General features: G+C 49.6%; 1 protein-coding gene across 5 annotated transcripts; it reads right to left on the bottom strand.

The window, feature by feature from the left end:
• Window positions 1–2409: 2409 nt before the first annotated feature.
• ZNF16 (zinc finger protein 16) lies at window positions 2410–16722 on the bottom strand. 5 transcript variants are annotated; one of them, XM_057532350.1, is made up of 3 exons: window positions 16386–16722; window positions 13404–13608; window positions 2410–4621 (listed from the first exon to the last, which is right to left on the bottom strand). In XM_057532350.1, exons 2-3 carry the CDS (start codon window positions 13597–13599, stop codon window positions 2856–2858), a joined length of 1962 nt encoding a protein of 653 aa, XP_057388333.1. In that variant the 5' UTR covers window positions 13600–13608; window positions 16386–16722; the 3' UTR covers window positions 2410–2855. The 5 variants fall into 5 exon arrangements, with proteins under 5 accessions (XP_057388333.1, XP_007185558.2, XP_007185556.2 ...); XM_007185496.2 differs by having other exon boundaries at window positions 16392–16722; XM_007185494.3 differs by having other exon boundaries at window positions 16590–16722.
• Window positions 16723–18057: the final 1335 nt, after the last annotated feature.

The following is an 18057-nucleotide window of genomic DNA, read 5'->3' as shown; positions in this document are numbered from 1 at the left end:
AGTGGGGAGAGGGAAGGAGGGAGGAGTAGTATAGGGGTAGGGAAGTAAGAGGTGCAAACTATTAGGTATAAAATGAGCTGCAAGGATCTACTGTACAACACAAGGAATACAGCAAATATTTTATAATAACTATAAATGGAGTATAACCTTTAACAATTGTGAATCAGTATGTTGTCCACCTGAAACTTACTGCTCACCTCACCGCTTGAGGAGTCCAGGTAGCTCTCTGGACAGTGGCTGTGCTCCCCGTCTCTGCTTCTTGCTCAGACCAAGGCTCAGCCCTGCACTGCTGTCCCTAGAGAATGAGTTAAGTGGTGGAATTATGTATGATATCTTTCCCCCTTTTCTTTTTTTAAAAAATAATTTTTTTTATTGGAGTATAGTGCAAGAGTGTTCCCTTTTCTCCCCCCTTTTCAACATTTGCATTTTCTACAATGATGTTGATTTTAAATTTAAAAAGTCAAATTGGGGAAGGTATATTTGAAATTATGGCTGTTACTCTCCCAGGGGCACCGATGTGTACCCCTTCGGAGACACTCCCTGGGGCTGCGGCCAGGCTCTGGCCACCCGGAACGAGGCACCCAGGCCCGAGGTCAGTGACTTTATCTATGGATCTCACGGACTCAGCCCTTACTTCCCAAGGAATACACTTCCAAGGACACCGTGAAAGTCAAAGGAAAGACACAGGCTGTGGTTGATGGACATTTGCTTTTCAAGACCATTCCTCTTTCAAAACATGACGTCCTGAAATTAAAATTTCTCAGGCTGCAGACGGCACAAAATCAGGTGAATTCTCCCCAGCTGCCTGCAGGGCTGAGGGAGCAGAGGAGCCCCTTTCTGTGGACCTTTTGTCTCCCAGAGGAGGCAGCTGTCGCTCGCCTGGGCCTCGGCATTGGGATTCACTAGCGGTGTGGAGGCCGGGAAGGGGAAAAGGAGTTGAGAAGGCAGTGAAAGAGAGAGGAGCACACGCTTGCCCCGCCAGCCTCTTCTCCACACAGCAGACAGTCCTCCTGAGATGCACGTCAGGTCCAAGCCCTCCATATCTTGCCATTCCACCCAGAGTAGAAGCTGCAGGCCTGTGGGGCCCGCCCACGATCTCACCTGTCTGCTCTCCCTTCGTCACTGCGCTCCTGGCCCACAGGCCCCCTGCTGCTGCCAACCCAAACCCTAACCCACCTTCCTGGGTCATTCTCTCACTTGCTGCAGGTCATAGCTCACAGGACGTCTCACTGAGGCCTTCTCTGCCCCCATTTAAGACTGAGACCCTCAAAACACCCAGACCCCATTTCCTGCTTTACTTCTCGTCACAGCAATCATAACCGTTAGACAATTTTCTCTCCCCCCGTGTAATGCAAACTCCTCGACGGCAGGCATTTTTGTCTGTCTTGTTTCCTGCTGTATCCCCCGTGAATGGCACAGAGCAAGTGTCCAGCATGTACTTACTGAAAAAAGGAATCATCAAATCCAGGCTGGATGAAGAGGAACATGCAGCCAGAGGAGCTGCCTTACAGTGAGAAAGTGAGAGGTCTTGTCAGGCAGAGACCGAGGCGGGGAGCTGGAGGATGGCAGGGCAGGACTGCCATCCAAGCTGCATCCCACTGGGGTGTTGCCTTGGGGGAGGGGCTGAAGTGGAGAGGAGGGTGTGACAGACGCCTCTGCAGGGCAGCAGTGCCAGCTGCTTCGCAGGGTCTCTGAGGTGAGGGTGGGCAGCCCATGCTGCCCAAGCCGACGGGACACACCTGTGCATCCAAGTCAACCCTTCCACACTCTGTTCTTTCCAAACCTCCCACCACCTCTCCCTCCGCATCTGCAACTGCTGGCCTTGCCTCTACTTCCTTGAAAACACAGGAGCCAAGACCTTACCTTCCCACCATAACTACAAACCTGATGATACCTGCCCATTGCTACCCTTTCTCCTGGAGCAATGCAGGAGGTGCCCCCCACCCCAACCCATCCATCCCGTAACACTCCCAGGTCAAGGCCCCCCTGGTGGTAGAGGTGTTGTTTCTGGGCCAAGTTCCCCCTGCTTGGGGATTAGGGGACCAGGGCCCACCTCCTAGGGGCACCTAGGTGCCCCATAAGTGTCTGATGATGGACCTGGGAAAAAACAGCCTGGGAGCCTGTGGGGTGAACAGGAGGGGCATGGAGAGAATGGACCTCTGCGGGTGAGGCCAGGACTGGAGCTTGGGAAAGAGCCTCACGTTTAATTGTGCTGCAGCCCCGAGTGTGGCCACGGGGGCCTGAGGCACACCAGAGCGAGCAGAACCACGACCTCAGGCTGCAGGCAGGCACCAAGGAAAGGGGGCGGCGGGGGAACCCCATTATGGGACGGGAGGGAGAGGGGTGAGGAGTTGGTGGTAACAGGTATGCACCGCCTCTGGGGGAGGGTGACAGCAACCAGACCCGAAACACTCTTGACCTGACTTTATGTAAACAGAATACCAACTACAGCCATTGACAAAGAACTCAGTTTTTAGGACTAGTGACCAAGCAAAAGAAGTACTGTGGTTACCTCAAACCAAATGTCAGTTTACTTCCTTGGTTATGTTCCATTACAGTAATAAACTCTCTTCATAAGTATGCAGCCTCTATAATCTTTTCCTTTCTAACAAATATGGCAGTCTGATAACAAACTGGAAAAACAAACCAAAAAGAAATGAGGCCACATGAAGCAGGAGCAATGGCAGGGGAATCAGGGGAGGGAGCCTGTCTCACAGGAGGGTCTCTGGTTTGTGGACAATGGCCTCTGTGGACAGTGGCTGTGGAGTGGAGGGAATGAGACAGCCCAGCTCAAGTCGCAGGATGGGAGAGGCTGGGACGTTGCCAGGGGAGTCGGGGTGGAGCCTCATGTGGTTTCACTCCCTGGTGTGAATCAGCTGGTGCTTGACCAACTTTGACCGCTGGCTGAAGGCTTTCCCACAAGCCGTGCAGTCATAGGGCTTCACCCCAGTGTGAATCCTCTGGTGCTGGATGAGGACCGAGCGCTGGCTGAAGGACTTCCCACACTCACTGCACTGATAGGGCCTCTCGCCAGTGTGGATGATCTGATGCTGAATGAGGTGCGAGCTCTGGCTGAAGCCCTTCCCACACTCGATGCACGCGTAGGGCTTCTCTCCAGTGTGGACTTTCTGGTGGTGGATGAGGTTCGAGCTCCGGTTGAAGGCTTTGCCGCACTGGTTACACTCGTGGGGTTTCAACCCGTTATGGATCCTCTGATGCTGAATGAGAGTTGAGCTCTGGCTGAAGGTTTTCCCACACTCGGTACATTCATAGGGCTTCTCTCCAGTGTGAACTCGCTGGTGCAGGATGAGGTTGGAGCTGCGACCGAAGGTCTTCCCGCACTCGCGACACTCATAGGGCTTGTCACCCGTGTGCACACCCTGGTGCTGGATGAGCGCAGAGCTGTGGCTGAAGGCCTTCCTGCAGATGCTGCACTCATACGGCTTCTCTCCCGTGTGGATGATCTGGTGCTTTCTGAGCACTGAGCTGTAGCTGAAGGCCTTCCCACACACACCGCACACGTGAGGCTTCTCTCCAGTGTGGATTCTCCGGTGCTGGATGAGGCTGGAGCTCTGGCTGAAGGCCTTCCCGCAGTCACTGCACTTGTAGGGCTTCTCCCCCGTGTGGACCCTGTGATGCTTAATGAGGTTGGACACCCGGCTGAAGGGTTTGCCGCACTCGCTACACGCGTAAGGCCTCTCCCCGGTGTGGACCCTCTGGTGCTTCCTCAGGTGTGAGCTCTGGCTGAAGGACTTCCCGCACTCGTCACACTCGAAGGGCTTCTCCCCTGTGTGGACCCTCTGGTGTTTGATAAGGTTGGAGCTCCGCCTGAAGGCCTTCCCGCAGGCGTTGCACACGTATGGCTTCTCCCCGGAGTGGATTCTTTGATGCTGGATGAGGTTGGAGGTCCTCCTGAAGGCCTTCCCGCACTCACTGCATTCGTAGGGCTTCTCGCTCACATGGGACTTCTGGTGCTTTTTAAGACTGGAGCTCTGGCCGAAGGCCTTTCCACACTCAGTACACACATGTGGCTTCTCTCCGCGGTGGGTAAGCCGGTGCCTGAGGAGGTCTGAATGCGTGCTAAAGGGCCTTCCACACTCATTACATATGAAGGACTTCTGTCCAGTGTGCGCTGTCTGATGCTGAATAAGATCGGGGCCTCCTTGGAAGGTGTTCCCACACTCGTTGCATATGAACGGGCTTCCGGCTGTGTGAAGCCCCTCGCAGCTGATTAGGTCCACGCTGCGTGGGAAGCTCTGGCCATGCACGTCATACAGATGTGGCCTCTCTTCTGCAGGGGCTCCCTGACGTGCCGCTGGGCTCGGGCTCAGACTGAAGCCTCTCTTGACGTTGTCAGACTCCACCTCTTTCTCTCCTGAGGAGCTCTTGAGAAGCACTTGCACTGGTGTGAAGTCCCCCTCCCAGCAGGGGGACTGCACCTGTCTCTCATCCTCAGGGGCCTCCCAGTCTCTTTTTAATGCACCGTCACAGAGTTCTCCAAGCTCAGGCGTCTGGGAAACATCACTGGCATGGTTTTCTGATGTTTCTGCCTGTGATTCCAAATCCTCAGAAACTTCTTCCTTCTGAAGAAACTCCTTGCCCTCAGTCCTGGGGTCCCAATCTGAAATGACAAACAGGAAGTCACATGGAAGGAAACAGGGAAACACAGGCAAGTCTGGGAGCGTGGGACCCACGGGGGGTGGTGGTACCAGGTCTCTCGAGGGAACTGTGAGGGGCTGGCAGAGCTGAGGGGACCAGGCTGCACAGCAACCGAAAACCAACCCTAACCTGACCCCCAGACCCCACATCTCAGGAAAGCACCTGCAGTCTCCCGACTAAGGCTGGCCAAAATCCTGGCCTGAGTCGAGGCAGCCCCTCGGCTGTCCTTCCCCTGACCCACAGCAGGTCATCAGCAGGTCCTGTTGGCTTTACCTTGGAGCGTGTCCCAAACCCAGGCACTCACCCTCCCACCTGTTCAAGGAAAACACAGCTCCCTGCACGTTGCATTGCTAGACATTCTACCTGCCTCCTGTTCCAGACGCACAAGCCTGGAGTCAGCTGCTTGGCCCAGCTCTCATTCTCTGGGTGCCCACCACTGGCTTCACAGGTGTGGGTCTGGGCCCAGGCCAGGAGGTGCAGGGCCCGTTCCCTTCAAGGAAGCAGAACTGGCTCCAACTGCATGGTGATGACTCTGGAATGTCAGATTCCGCCCCATTTGACAGAGAAGCCTTCAGAGACCGTGCCCCATTCTGCCAAAGCAACCTGTACCTCTCGGAACCTGCATTGTGACTGCACTTTGTTAGCTGGTACCAGGGTTCAGCTGCTGCATACATCCTTCTATGACAGAGACGTGCACAAGGCTGCTTGTCACACCGGGAGGCACCCCCTTTTTCACACCTGAAGGACAAGGAAACTCTGCTCTACTGGATCTCTCTCTCTCGTTATAACTGAGACATCCAGGCCAAACCACCCTTTGCTCCTGCCTGGATGGGGAGCAGCTTACCTGGCCTCCCACCTTCCCCTCCCGCCCACAGCAGTCTGGTGACAAGAGCACTTGACAACCTCCCCCCCTCTGCTCCTGCTTCTCCTGAGCAGGAAGGACCCGCCCACCTTGGGGTCTGCCCTCCCCGACGGTCCTCACGCTCCCTCCTTCCCTTCCCTTCTGCCGGTCTTGGCTCAGTCACCTCACAGGAGAGGACTTCTCTGACCACTGCCCCCGACAGGGCTCCGTGCCCCAGGGCTGGGGCCACCCAGTGGTGCTGAGTGGGTGGGTGAAGGACACCCCTCCCTACCCCCAGCCTCCTTGGGCCTGCTGCCCTCTGACCTGCCCCTCAGCTCAAGGTAACTGCCTCTCCCCACCTGGAACTTCAATCTACCACCACAGTAGCAGTCTGTCTCCCCCACCCCAACTGGAGGCTTCTGTTACCCTTGGATCTCAGTGCAGACCCAGCTTGGCCATACGCAAAGCCTGTATGCCTACCACGCCCATGTGTCCGGTGGTGACAGTTCACGTTCTGGTCACCTGACCCACGGCCCGGCTGGAAGCCCCTGCATAGAGTCTCTGCCAGGACCCCCTCCTTGGAGCTCGGCCATGTGGCCAGCACACAGATGCAGGCACCGTGCTCCGCCTTCCTGCTGACCCTCAGGCAGGCCTGTCATCACTCGCTGCACGTGGGCTACCGTCTTCTCCCAGAGCCCCAGCCCCTGGGCACCTGTGGTAATGTCCACACGCCACTGGACTGACGGTGGTTGGGGGAGGCACAGTGAGGGCTGCAGGGACAGACAGGGAGGTCACTGGAGGAAGCAAGGGTCTGGATGGGATGACACAGGGCTCACTATGTCCCCCGCTGCACCCCATGACTGATCCGGGGGGCTCCGCCCTCTCCTGGTTGCGTGTGGGGAAGGGATGGACCTTTTCCATAAAGGGTCAGAGAGGGACCTTCTTGGGCTTTGTGGCTGCATGGTCTCTGTCACGTGGTCTGCTTTGTTATAATCCTTAAAAATCCTTCAACGGTTGTTTGCTTGCAGGCCCCAAACGACTGGCTAGCTGGATCTGGCCTGTAGGCCATGGCTTGCTGAACCCTGATTGAGGTAAGGTCACTCGTGTGGCTCAGGAGGTGGTGGCAATAGGAACTGGTTTTTGAGCCAGAGCTACTGTCGACCTGGAAGAAGTTTACTGAGACAGGAAACACGAGCGAGTGAGGTGAGGATGATGAGAGGGCATTTTTGATTTGCTAAACTGGATACAATTCTCCTCTGCAACATAAGAACTATTGGAAAAATAATGAAAGTTCCTCTTTTGAAAGGAAATATAAAGTCATAGAAATATGGCTTCCCTTAAGAAAAATCTTAAAAAAAAATTGGGTTTAATGGTGAAGGAAAAGATTTGAAAACAAATACACTTGTTTGCACTGTCCGTGCTGCCCCCGCAAGTGTGACACCAAATGGAGAAAAGAGTGAAGACTCTGAGCCCTTCCAGCACACAGCAAACCTGTTAGCTTTCCTGAGAGACAACACTAAAGACCTTTATGATTAGTTGTTTCCATGTTTGTGAAGAAGTACCCCCATCAAAGCCACGCTCGTGAGCGCCACGTGTGGCTGTGGCTGTTGAGGGGCAGAGCCGTGGCTCTCCAGTGCTCACCCTGCCGTCTGCCACACAGACCCCAGTGGCACCACAGCCTCGGGCGGGGGCTCCGTTAGTCTCCCATCTCCCACAGGGGCTCTGTTTTCATTTTACTTAATAGTTTGTTGAGGTGAAATTGATAAACATAAAATTAACTGTTTGAAATGAGCAATTCAGTGGCATTTAGTGCATTTACAATGTTGTGTGATCAGCATCTTTATCTTGTCCCAAGACATTTCCATCATCCCAAAGCCCCTATGCACTAGTTTATCTCCGTATCTCCTGGCCCCCAGCTCCTGGTAACCACAAAGCTGTATTTTGTCTCCATGGATTTACCTACTCCTGACATCTTATATGAATGAACTCATATGATATGTGACTTTTGAGGCACACTGCAGCAGGTGTAAATAAGGGAGCTTCACTCCCTTTTTTGACTGAATAATATTCCATGGTGTAGTTAAAGCACATTTGGCTTATACATTCATCCACTGATAAACGTCTGGGCTGTTTACACCTCCTGGCTATTGTGAATAGTGCTATGAACACGATGTACATGTACTTGTTTGGGTATCTGCCTTGAATTCTTTGCGCATATATCTAGCAGTGGAATTGCTGGGTCATATGGTAATGCTATGTTTAAACTTTCGAGGAACTGCCAAATTGTAATCCAGAGTGGCTGTACCATTTTACATTCCCATCAGCAATGTATGAGGGTTCCAGTATCTCCAAATCCTTGAAAGCACTTGTTAATTATTTACTTTATTATTACAGCCATCCTAGTGGGTGCGAAGTGGTAATCTTACTCGGGTTTTGATTTCGTTTCTCAAATCACTGATGAATTTGAGCATCTTTTTGTTTGCTAGTTGGTCATTTGTATATTTTCTTTGGAGAAATGTTTATTCAAGTCCCTTGCTCATTTAAAGAGTGGCTTGTTTGTCTTTTGTTGTAGAGTTGTAAGAGTCCTTTATATATTCTGGGTACTAGACCTTTACCAGATATACAATTTGCAAAGATTTTCTCACATTCTGTAGGACGTCATTTCACTTTTTTCATAATGTCCTTTCATGCCCCAAAATCTTTAATTTTTTTTAAAATTTAAATTTATTTATTTATTTTTGGCTGCATTGGGTCTTCGTTGCTGTGCGCAGGCTTTCTCTAGTTGCGGTGAGCGGGGCCTTCTCTTGTGCAGCACGGGCTCTAGGCGCACAGGCTTCAGTAGTTGTGGCTCCCGGGCTCTAGAGCACAGGCTCAGTAGTTGTGGCACACGGGCTTAGTTGCTCCGCGGCATGTGGGATCTTCCCAACCAGGGCTCGAACCCATGTCCCCTGCATTGGCAGGTGGATTCTTAACCACTGAGCCACCAGGGAAGCCCCCAAAGTCTTTAATTTTGATGAAGTCCAATTTACCTTTTTCTTTTGTTGTTCATGCTTTTGGTGTTGTATCTAAGAATCTACTGCCAAACCCAACGTTATGAAAATGTAATGTTTTCTTCTAACAGTTTTATGACTTCAGTTCTTGAATTTGGTAGTTGGATGATTCTGAGTTAATTTTTGCATATGGCATGAGGTAGGGGGCCAAGTTCACTCTTCTGCACATGGAAATCCACTTGTCCCAGCACCATTTATTTAACAGAGTTCTCTCTCTTCACTGAATGGTCTTCACACACTGGTTGAAAATCAATTGGCCTCAGATGTATGGGCTTATTCCTAGACTCTCAATTCTATTGCATTGTTCTGTATGCTTATCCTATGTCAGTACCAAACTGTTTTGATTACTGCAGCTTTGTAGTAAGTTTTGAAACTGGGAAAAATGAGTTCTCTGACTTTGTTCTTTTTCAAGCTTGTTTTCGTTATTTGGGGTCCCTTGAATTCCATATTAATTTGAGGACTGACTTTTTCATTTCTGAAAAAAGGCTGTTGGAATTTTGACAGGGATTGTATTGAATCTGTAGGTTGCTCTGGATAGCACTGACATCATAACACTATTAAGACCAATCCATGGACAGGGCATGTCTTTTCAATTATTTAGGTATCCTTTCTTTCTTTTTTTAAAAACATAAATTTATTTATTTATTTATTTATTTATTTACAGCTGCATTGGGTCTTCGTTGCTGTGCGCGGGCTTTCTCGAGTTGTGGCAAGCGGGGACTTCTCTTTGTTGCAGTGCATGGGGTTCTCATTGCGGTGGCTTCTCTTGTTGCGGAGCACGGGCTCTAGGCACGCAGGCTTCAGTAGTTGTGGCACGTGGGCTCAGTAGTTGTGGCTCGCGGGCTCTAGAGCACAGGCTCAGTAGTAGTGGCAAATGGGCTTCGTTGCTCTGCGGCATGTGGGATCTTCCTGGACTAGGGCTCGAACCCATGTCCCCTGCATTGGCAGGCGGATTCTTAACCACTGTGCCACCAGGGAAGTCCCTCAGTTTAATTTTTGTAGTGTACCATTTTCTTTTTTATTCCTTTTGTGTATATTTTAAAGATATTTTCTTAGTGGTATCATGGGGATTATATTTAATATCTTAACATCCTAAAACAATCTGGTTTGGTTTCCCACCCCCTTCAGCTATTTTGGTCCCCTGCCCCCAGCTTTATTGAAATATAATTGCCATATAACATCATGTAAATTTAAGGTGTACAATGGGATGATTTGATACACATATATATGCAAAATGATGACCACCATAGGGTTAGTTAACACATCCGTCACCTCACATAGTTACTATTTTTTGTGTATGTGTGTGTGGTGAGAACTTTTAAGATCTACTCTCTTAGCAATTGCCAAGTATACATTATTAACTATAGTCACCATGCTGTACATTAAATCCCCAGAATACAGCCATCGAGTTTGAACTGTTACCAACTTAGCCACAACAGCATACAAAAACTCTGCTCCTATACAGATATGTTCCCACCTTTATGAGGTTGCTGTCACAAATGTATCTTTATGTGCTGTATGTTCAATAGTATAGGTTTATGATTATTTTTATGCATTTGTCTTTTAAATCATATAGGAAATAAAAAGTGGGTTTATAAACCAAAAATACAATAATACTAGCTTTTACCCTTACCTATGTGGTTAATTTTACCAGAGTTCTTTAGTTCTTTGTATGGCTTTGAGTTTCTGTCTAACATCCTTTTATCTTAACGGGTAAGAACCCCTCTGACACTTCTTCTTCTTTTTTTTAAATATTTGGCTGCATCAGGTCTTAGTTGTGGCACATGGGATCTTTCATTGTGGCATGTGGGCTTCTCTGTAGTTGGGGTGTGCAGGCTCCAGAGCAAGTGGACCCAGTAGTTGCAGTGCGTGGGCTCTCTAGTTGTGGCACGTGGGCTCCAGAGCATGTGGGCTTAGTTGCCCCACAGCATGTGGGATCTTAGTTCCCCAACCAGGGATTGAATGCATATTCTGTGCACTGGAAGGTGGATTCTTAACCACTAGACCACCAGCGAAGTCCCTCTCTCTGACACTTCCTACAGAGCAGGTCTATTGGTAATAAACATCCTCAGCTTTCATCTGAGAATATCTTAACTTTGCCTTCACTCTGAAAGGTAATTTTGCCAGATGCAGAATTCTTAGTTGGCAGTTTCATTCTCCCAGCAGTTTAAATATGTCATCCCACTACTTTCCAACCTCCAAGAGTTCTGATGAGACACTGGCTGTTAATTTTATTGAGGATCCCTTATACAAGACGGGTTGCTTCTTTCTTGTTGTCTTCAAGATTCAGTCTTTCGACAATTTGATTATAATGAGTCTTGGTGTGGATCTCTTTGAATCTATCCTAGTCAGAGTTTGCTGAGCTTTTTGGATGTGTAGGTTCGTGTCTTTCATGAAATTTAAGATGTTTTGGCCACTATTCAAATATTCTTTCTGCCCCTTTCTCTCTCTCCCTTCTTTCTTGGCCTCCCATATGTGTGTTGGTTCCCTTGATGGTATCCCACAAGTCTGTTAGGCTCTGTTCACTTTTCTTCAACCTTTTTTCTTCCTGCTCCTCAGACTGGATAACTTCAATTGTCTGTTTTCAAGTTCACCGATTCTATTGCCTGCTCAAATCTGCTGTTGAAACTCTCCAGCAAACTCTTCATTTCAGTTATAATTCTCACATCTAGGACTTCATTTTTTAAAATTTTTGGCTGCACCACATGGCATGTGGGAGACCAGGGATTGGACCCATGCCCCCTGCAGTGGAAGCATGGAGTCTTAACCACTGGACCACCAGGGAAGTCCCAGCTCTAGGACTTACACTCTGTTTCTTTTTAAAATAAATAAAATATAAATTGTATATTTATAATTATCTCTACTGATTTTCTCATTTTGTTCATACATGGTTTTTAGTTCTTTGCCCATGGTTTCTTTCAGATCTTTGAGTACATTTAAGACAGCTGATTTAGTCTGTCAAGTATCTGTGCTTTTTCAGGGACACTTCTGCCAATTAATTTTTTTCCCTTGAATGGGCCAGCCATATTTTCCTGCTTATTTGTATTCTTTATGATTTTTTGTTAAAAACTGGACATTTGAATATTTACTGTGATAGCTCTGTAAATCAGTTTCTCCTGCCTCCAGGGTTTGCTATTCTTAATTGTTGGAGGCTCCAGTCATCTGTTCTTTTAGTCACTTTCCAAACTACTTTTGCAAAGACTGCATTCCTTGCCATGTGTGGTCACCAAGGTCTCTGTTTCTTTAGCTTGTGTACAGCTACTGTTTGAATGGAGAGTTCCTTGAACACTAACAGTAAAATAAAAATAATACACCTCTCCCAGCCTTTGTGGGTTGGCTCTCCTGGGATGCTAACACTATTACTCTGCTGTGGCTTCCTGCTTTCATTAATCTTGGAGAGCAGCTACAGGTTATGCTACAATCTTCATAGACCTTTTCTTTCTCTCTTTCTTTTTTTTTTTTTTTTTTCATAGGTCTTTTCTGAGTATATATCCTATCCTGGGCAGGTACGTGGCTTTCTAAATTCCCTGATATACAAGGGTGCTTTTGAAGCCCTCATTTCTCCAACTTTCCCTCCTAGGCTTTAGGAGGTCAACTATACTGTTAACTGATGTCCCAAGTGGCTGTGGGATTTTAGTTCACCTTTCAGTGTCTTTGAGCCCACCACTTTTCTGCTGAGTATGTTCTGAGTTAGGCAACACAGGGACAAACACTTTGCATCGATTCTTTATCCAACCTCACACAGGTGAGAACAAAGAAAATAATTTCTGAATAAGTTATGCTCTGCTCCTTCAGGAACCAGGGACCAGGTCCCACACTGGGAACACAGGCTGCTCACTTTCAATACACTGCTGAACCAGGGAGAGTGTGTAAAGCTTTCCATCTTAAGTTGCCTTTTTCTTGACTCAGCATTTGCTTGGTTGTGTAAACCTGTTTTCTAGATTTCTGACAAAGTTGCTCCTGATAGCTTCTACTTGTTTTTTTTTTTAAATAGTTTATGTGAAGAAAGGGGTGTTTGGAGCTGCCTACTCCACCATTTTGCTCTATAGCAAAATGGCTTTTAAAACATGAGCTACCATCAATCTGTTTTTTTCCTGGAGCAAGAGTCCTGGCCTAACTCACCATTCTCTGCCTGGTATACCCCTGGCCATCTGGCAGCAGGCTTTGTCCCTCAGGGCCACTTCTTTGGCTCCATCATGTTTTTCATCCTCTATCCATCTCCTCCCTCCAACACACCTAGGACTGCCTTGCGCCATCTCTGTCCTTAGCCCAACCTTCCCTGGCCACACAGTGTCTGAACAGCGTACTCTGCTCAGATGTCCTGAGTATGATAAAAGGTCCCACGTAGTTAAGAGTGTCTTCTTATAAAACAGCCACCATCAGATCCCAGTAAGGAAAGCTAACAATGAGTAACCATCCTGATCACTGCTGAGAGGTCCACAGAAGAGAAGAATTAGTGAGTGGTGTGCAGGAAGGACTCTCTGGTATCTGACGGGGATGGGAGCAGCTGGGCAGTGTGAATGGAACAGGGCCAGGCTTGGATTAGGGCAGAGACCTGAGGGCACGGACTACCACCAGCCTGGTGAGTAAGTTAGGCAGGGCTCAGCTGGTGACCATCATGTCACACCCCTCTATGTCAGGTGAGGAAAGCAGTGTCCCACTCAGGGCACCAGGGCAGCCAGGTGCCAGGCCAATTTCCTCTCTTGGCCCCTTGACCTCCAGCCTTAGCCCCTCAAGTCCACAAGGTACTCTGCCCCTAACGGTGACACACACACCTCCTGAGGTAAGTGCAGGGTGATGTAGACAAAGTCTCCTCAGAACAAGGGCATCAGTGGGGAACTCACACCCAGTACCTGGCTGCTGATGGTGAGGGGGGGTGGCTTCTGGCTCAGCGTCACCACAGCAGAGGGGACCATGAAGTGCAGATCCAGGGTGGGTCACAGCGGGAGCATCACTCACACAGGCCTGTGTTCTGGGGGTCCAAGGAGATGGTCCAGGAACTGAGGGCTCCATTTCTGCCTCTTCAGGGCGTACTCTGAGGCTGGGCATGGCTGGGACCTGGAGACCAGCAAGGACACAGGTGAGTGTGCAGAGGGGCTAACTCCAGGGGTTCACCCACCCACCAGGCAGGGGTCACTTCCTTCACCCCTGCAGCCTGAGACCTCTGGAAGGCCTGGTGATTGGTGCCACATTCCCTGATCTTGGAACCAAGGGAAGGGTCAGCCAGCCACGGGGACACAGACTCACAAGCCAGGGCCACAGGTGGGAAACGGCAAGATGCTGACCACAGAGCAAGGTGAGCACACAGTGCCTTGTTGGCACCACCTGGAAGGGCCCAAGCTTTCCCTGATAAGAGGAAAGCAGCTCCCATGGAGCCTGCGCCTGCTGTGGTGGGCTTGTTCCTGACACAATGCCCTGAAGGTGGACCACCAGACCCACTCACGGGGGAGCAGCAACTCCAAAGGTTGGGTGGCCAGGGGTAGCCTGAGCTGCAGACCTGCACAAAGTCATCACAGTGCCACCCTATTGGTCAGCCCTGAGTTGTGTCCCTCTGGCAGCATCCAGAGTGGGTGTCCCCATCCCCAACCTCCTGGGTTGTCCTCCCACTGCACCAGTGGTTCCCTCCCAGACTCCTCCTTATCTCCCTCTTTACGTTGGTGCTCCAGGGTTCACTTCTGCATCTGTACCAACTTCCTTGGTTAATCTATCCAGTCCTGAGGCATCAACATCCTTTATCCTGTGAAGAGTCTCAAACCTGGGCTCATCTCCAGGTTTAAGTGGTCTCTCTGAGCAAGGAACAGGACATTCCCACCCAGACACATGACGGGTCCCCCACGTGGACCAAGTTACTGATTTCCTCCACCCCTCCCACTGCCCTGTCTCTGAGCAGATGCACCATGCCCTGCCCAGCAGCCCATCTGGGAGTGAGGCAACATCCCTCGGCCCCTTATTCATATTGTACCATGAGCAGGTACCAGTGACCCGTCTGCCCTTCAGGGGTGAAGATGAGGCAGAAGCCCATTGCAGACGCTGCCTGCCAACCCTTGGACTCAATTTCTCTTCTTGGGACACATGCTTTCAGTGTTTCCAAAACACCCACTATATGCCAGCATCTATTCCGGGAACAATGTGACCATCACCCTCATGGGTTTCAGTGGGGAGACAGATAATAGCAAATGCATCAGTGAGATGGGCAAGTGCTCTGGGCACAGGTAGCAGAGAAGGGGTGGAGCCTGGGGCAGGCGGGCATTTAACCAGGCCCAGAGAAGAGAGGGTTTAGGCCATGCCTGGCTGGAAAGGTAGAAGAAGGCAAGGGTGAGATGGGGCAGAGATGTGAACAGAGCTCAGAGACAGTTGCTGGGGGACAGACTATAAGAGGTCTTGACTGCCTGATGAAAGTGAGGCACCAGCCACATTTCTACATTGGGAGACAGAACTAATGAAACATCTTAGGAAGATTCACCTGGCGCGGGCACTCAGAGGGGTGGTGCATAAGATTCAAAGCAGGGAAAGCACTGACTCAAGGCACTCATCCATGTAGCAGCAGACAGAGAAGATGCTGCTTCCAAGGGGCGAACCTTCACTTTCTTCCAAGGAGACAGTCAATCATTTGTAACATTTATTCAGTTCATTTTATTTTAAAATCTTGACGTTATCATCAGTTTCTGAATGGGGACACAGTCATATGGCTCAAAATTCAAAAGGTTAAAGAGGACTTCACTACTCCTTCCCAGTTTCCAACGTGTCCTTCCTGATTACTCTAAGCTTACACAAACAAATATGTGTATTTTTTTCTTTGCCTTTTTACTATAAATTGTACCAAACTAAGCTCATTTTAAAATAAATTTATTTATTTATTTATTTAGGGCTGAGTTGGATCTTTGTTGCTGCACGCGTGCTTTCTCTTGTTGCAGTGAGCGGGGGCAACTCTTCGTTGTGGTGTGTGGGCTTCTCATTGCAGTGGTTTCTCTTGTTGCGGAGCGTGGGCTCTAGGCACGCTGGCTTCAGTAGTTGTGGCTCGCGGGCTCTAGAGCGCAGGCTCAGTAGTTGTGGCGCACGGGCTTCGTTGCTCCGCGGCATGTGGGCTCTTCCCAGAACAGGGCTCGAACCCATGTCCCCTGCATTGGCAGGCGGATCCTTAACCACTGCGCCACCCGGGAAGCCCCGAAAACTAAGCTCATTTTACATTTTGTTTTTCTCACTTCAGTGTTTGTGGGATCTTGCCCAGGAGGACATAGACTGAATCAGTGGTAGCCGATTGCTCCTCCTCACCCATGTCCACCTCCTATCCCTAGAACCTACACTACACAGCGAAAGAGATTTTGCAGAGGAAATTAAGTTTACGGGCCTGGATTATCCTGGTGGACCCAATCTAATCACATGAGCCGTTGCTGACTCAGATGCACGGGTCATATGCAAGGAGTGGGGCCTCCAAGAGCTAAGAACAGTCAGCAAGGAAAAAGCAACCTCAGGAATTGGAGTCTACCAGTGAGCTTGGAAGCTGATTCTCCTGGCTAAGGGCTCAACCTGGTGCTAAGCAAAGACACAACTGTGAAGACCAGCAGCCACTTGTCCATAGCAGGCATCCACGGGATGGGCATGACCCAGCCTCAGTCCCACTCCCCTGGGGGAGAATAAATTCCTCCCCATCCCTAGAGCCCGTTCTCCACCTGGAGGGCGAATCCACCACCGACTGGGCCTCCAGGCAGGACACCTGACGCCAAGCGACAACTCCATTCATTTCTCACCCGGCTCCGTACAGTTCCGACGTTCGCACCAATTCCTGAGGCCCTTCCTCCGCCCCAACCCCGCGCGTCAGGACACTATTCGCGCACACTTGCCCGTCGCACTGTAGCAGCCTCGCCACGCGGTCCCGCAGCCCGGCTCCAGGTCAGGGGTTGCTCGGCTCCGCCGCGCACTCTCTGCAGGGCGCCCCTCGCACGCCCTCCCGGGAGGGGCCCTCGAAGGCTGTGACCCGCCCACGCCCCTTTACGGCCCCCCCGCACACCGAGCCTTGGCCTCCCGGGGCCGGCACCCACCGCGGGGGCATCGGAGTCACGAGGGAGCGCGGTCAGCAACGCCGAAGCGCCACCGCGCCAATCGCCAACTCCGGGAGTCGCTCCGGGAAGAGGACAAGGCTGCGGGACCCAGGCCACTCGGCCCTTAGGCGGACCCCGGAAGTCCCGCCTCGACTTCCGGCTCGCGGACCCGCCCAGCCCAGCCCAGTGTGGCCGCTCTAGGCCGCGGGAGGACGAGCGACTCGGTGGATCCATGCTTGACCCCCGCGAGGTGCCAGGAGCCGCCGGGAGCCCCGCGATCAGAGTCGGTTCGTGCAACTAACCAGGTGGCAACTACCTAAAAAAAGACAAGCGATTATAAATGCAGGGAGAACCAGGGACTTAGATACACAGGTACCTAGAATCGGAACAGGTTTTGCTTGATAAAAACATGATGATGCACGTGGAAGAAACTGAATCCCTCAATCAGTAAATGATTCGACAGGTAGATGGAAAAACTCAAATTCCTTAAGTAGATAATATACATTTCGTGGGACTGTCCATGGAACATTTACAAAAATTGATTATACAGTTAGACATAAAGAATGCAAATATTTTAAAGTATGCATTTTAAACTACCAAAATTAGAATAGAAATACATAATAAAAAGTTGACTCCCAAAACTCTTTAACTATTGGAGTTTACGAAACACTGTCTACATAACCTTTGAATCAAAAATGATACTAGCAGGAAAATTACAGACTATTTATAAAGCAGTGAAAAGCAAAACACTTCATTCTCACACCTACGGAACCCAGTGTAAAGTGTAAAATATATAATATCCACTGAATATTTTCAGAGAAAAATATATATGACTATATCGCCTTAAATACTTTTTCTTTATGAAAGAAGACAAAAGCATTTATCCTTAAGAAGTTAGAAAAAGGAACATTTCTCCGAACCAGCAATAACCAATCAGATAATGTAACAAAAATGAAATGTCTTGGGACTTCCCTGGCGGTCCAGTGGTTAAGACTCCGTGCTCCCAATGCAGGGGGCCCGGCTTCGACCCCAGGTCAGGGAACTAGATCCCGCATGCCGCAACTAAAAAAAGATCCCGAGTGCCGCAACTAAGACCCGGTGCAGTCAAATAAACAAATATTTAAAAAAATGAAATATCTTCCACAATAGCAACAAAAACTATGAAATACTGGCGAATTAACAAAGAGCACTCAAGACACAACAAAGAGCTCAGGGTCAGACTTTGTACAGATGGAATTTAATAGATGGTAAAAGTGGCACCACCATAAATGGCAAAAGGATGGGTTGTTTAGCATAAGGTGTTGAGAAAATGACTTCATGCAATGGAGAAAAACAAAACCAGACCCCTATCTAACAACACAAACAGTGGTAGTCTCCTAAATGAACTAAAGACCTAAAAATGGACAGTAAAGAAATGAGGTTAGCAGAAAAATACACAGGAAATATTTTTGAGACCCTGGGATGGAAG

Source organism: Balaenoptera acutorostrata, chromosome 17, assembly GCF_949987535.1.
Source record: "Balaenoptera acutorostrata chromosome 17, mBalAcu1.1, whole genome shotgun sequence".
NCBI classification, from domain to species: Eukaryota; Metazoa; Chordata; class Mammalia; order Artiodactyla; family Balaenopteridae; genus Balaenoptera; species Balaenoptera acutorostrata.
Note: the sequence above shows the minus strand (reverse complement) of the source record. Positions and strands in the feature narration are given on the sequence as shown.

Excerpts from the sequence above, each read along its gene's own strand:
- ZNF16 (XM_057532350.1), bottom strand. The coding sequence starts at position 13,599 with ATGCCCAGCCTCAGAGTACGCCCTGAAGAGGCAGAAATGGAGCCCTCA. Across the intron at positions 4,622-13,403 it reads CCCTCACCATCAGCAGCCAG|ATTGGGACCCCAGGACTGAG; the intron begins GTACTGGGTGTG and ends TTGTCATTTCAG.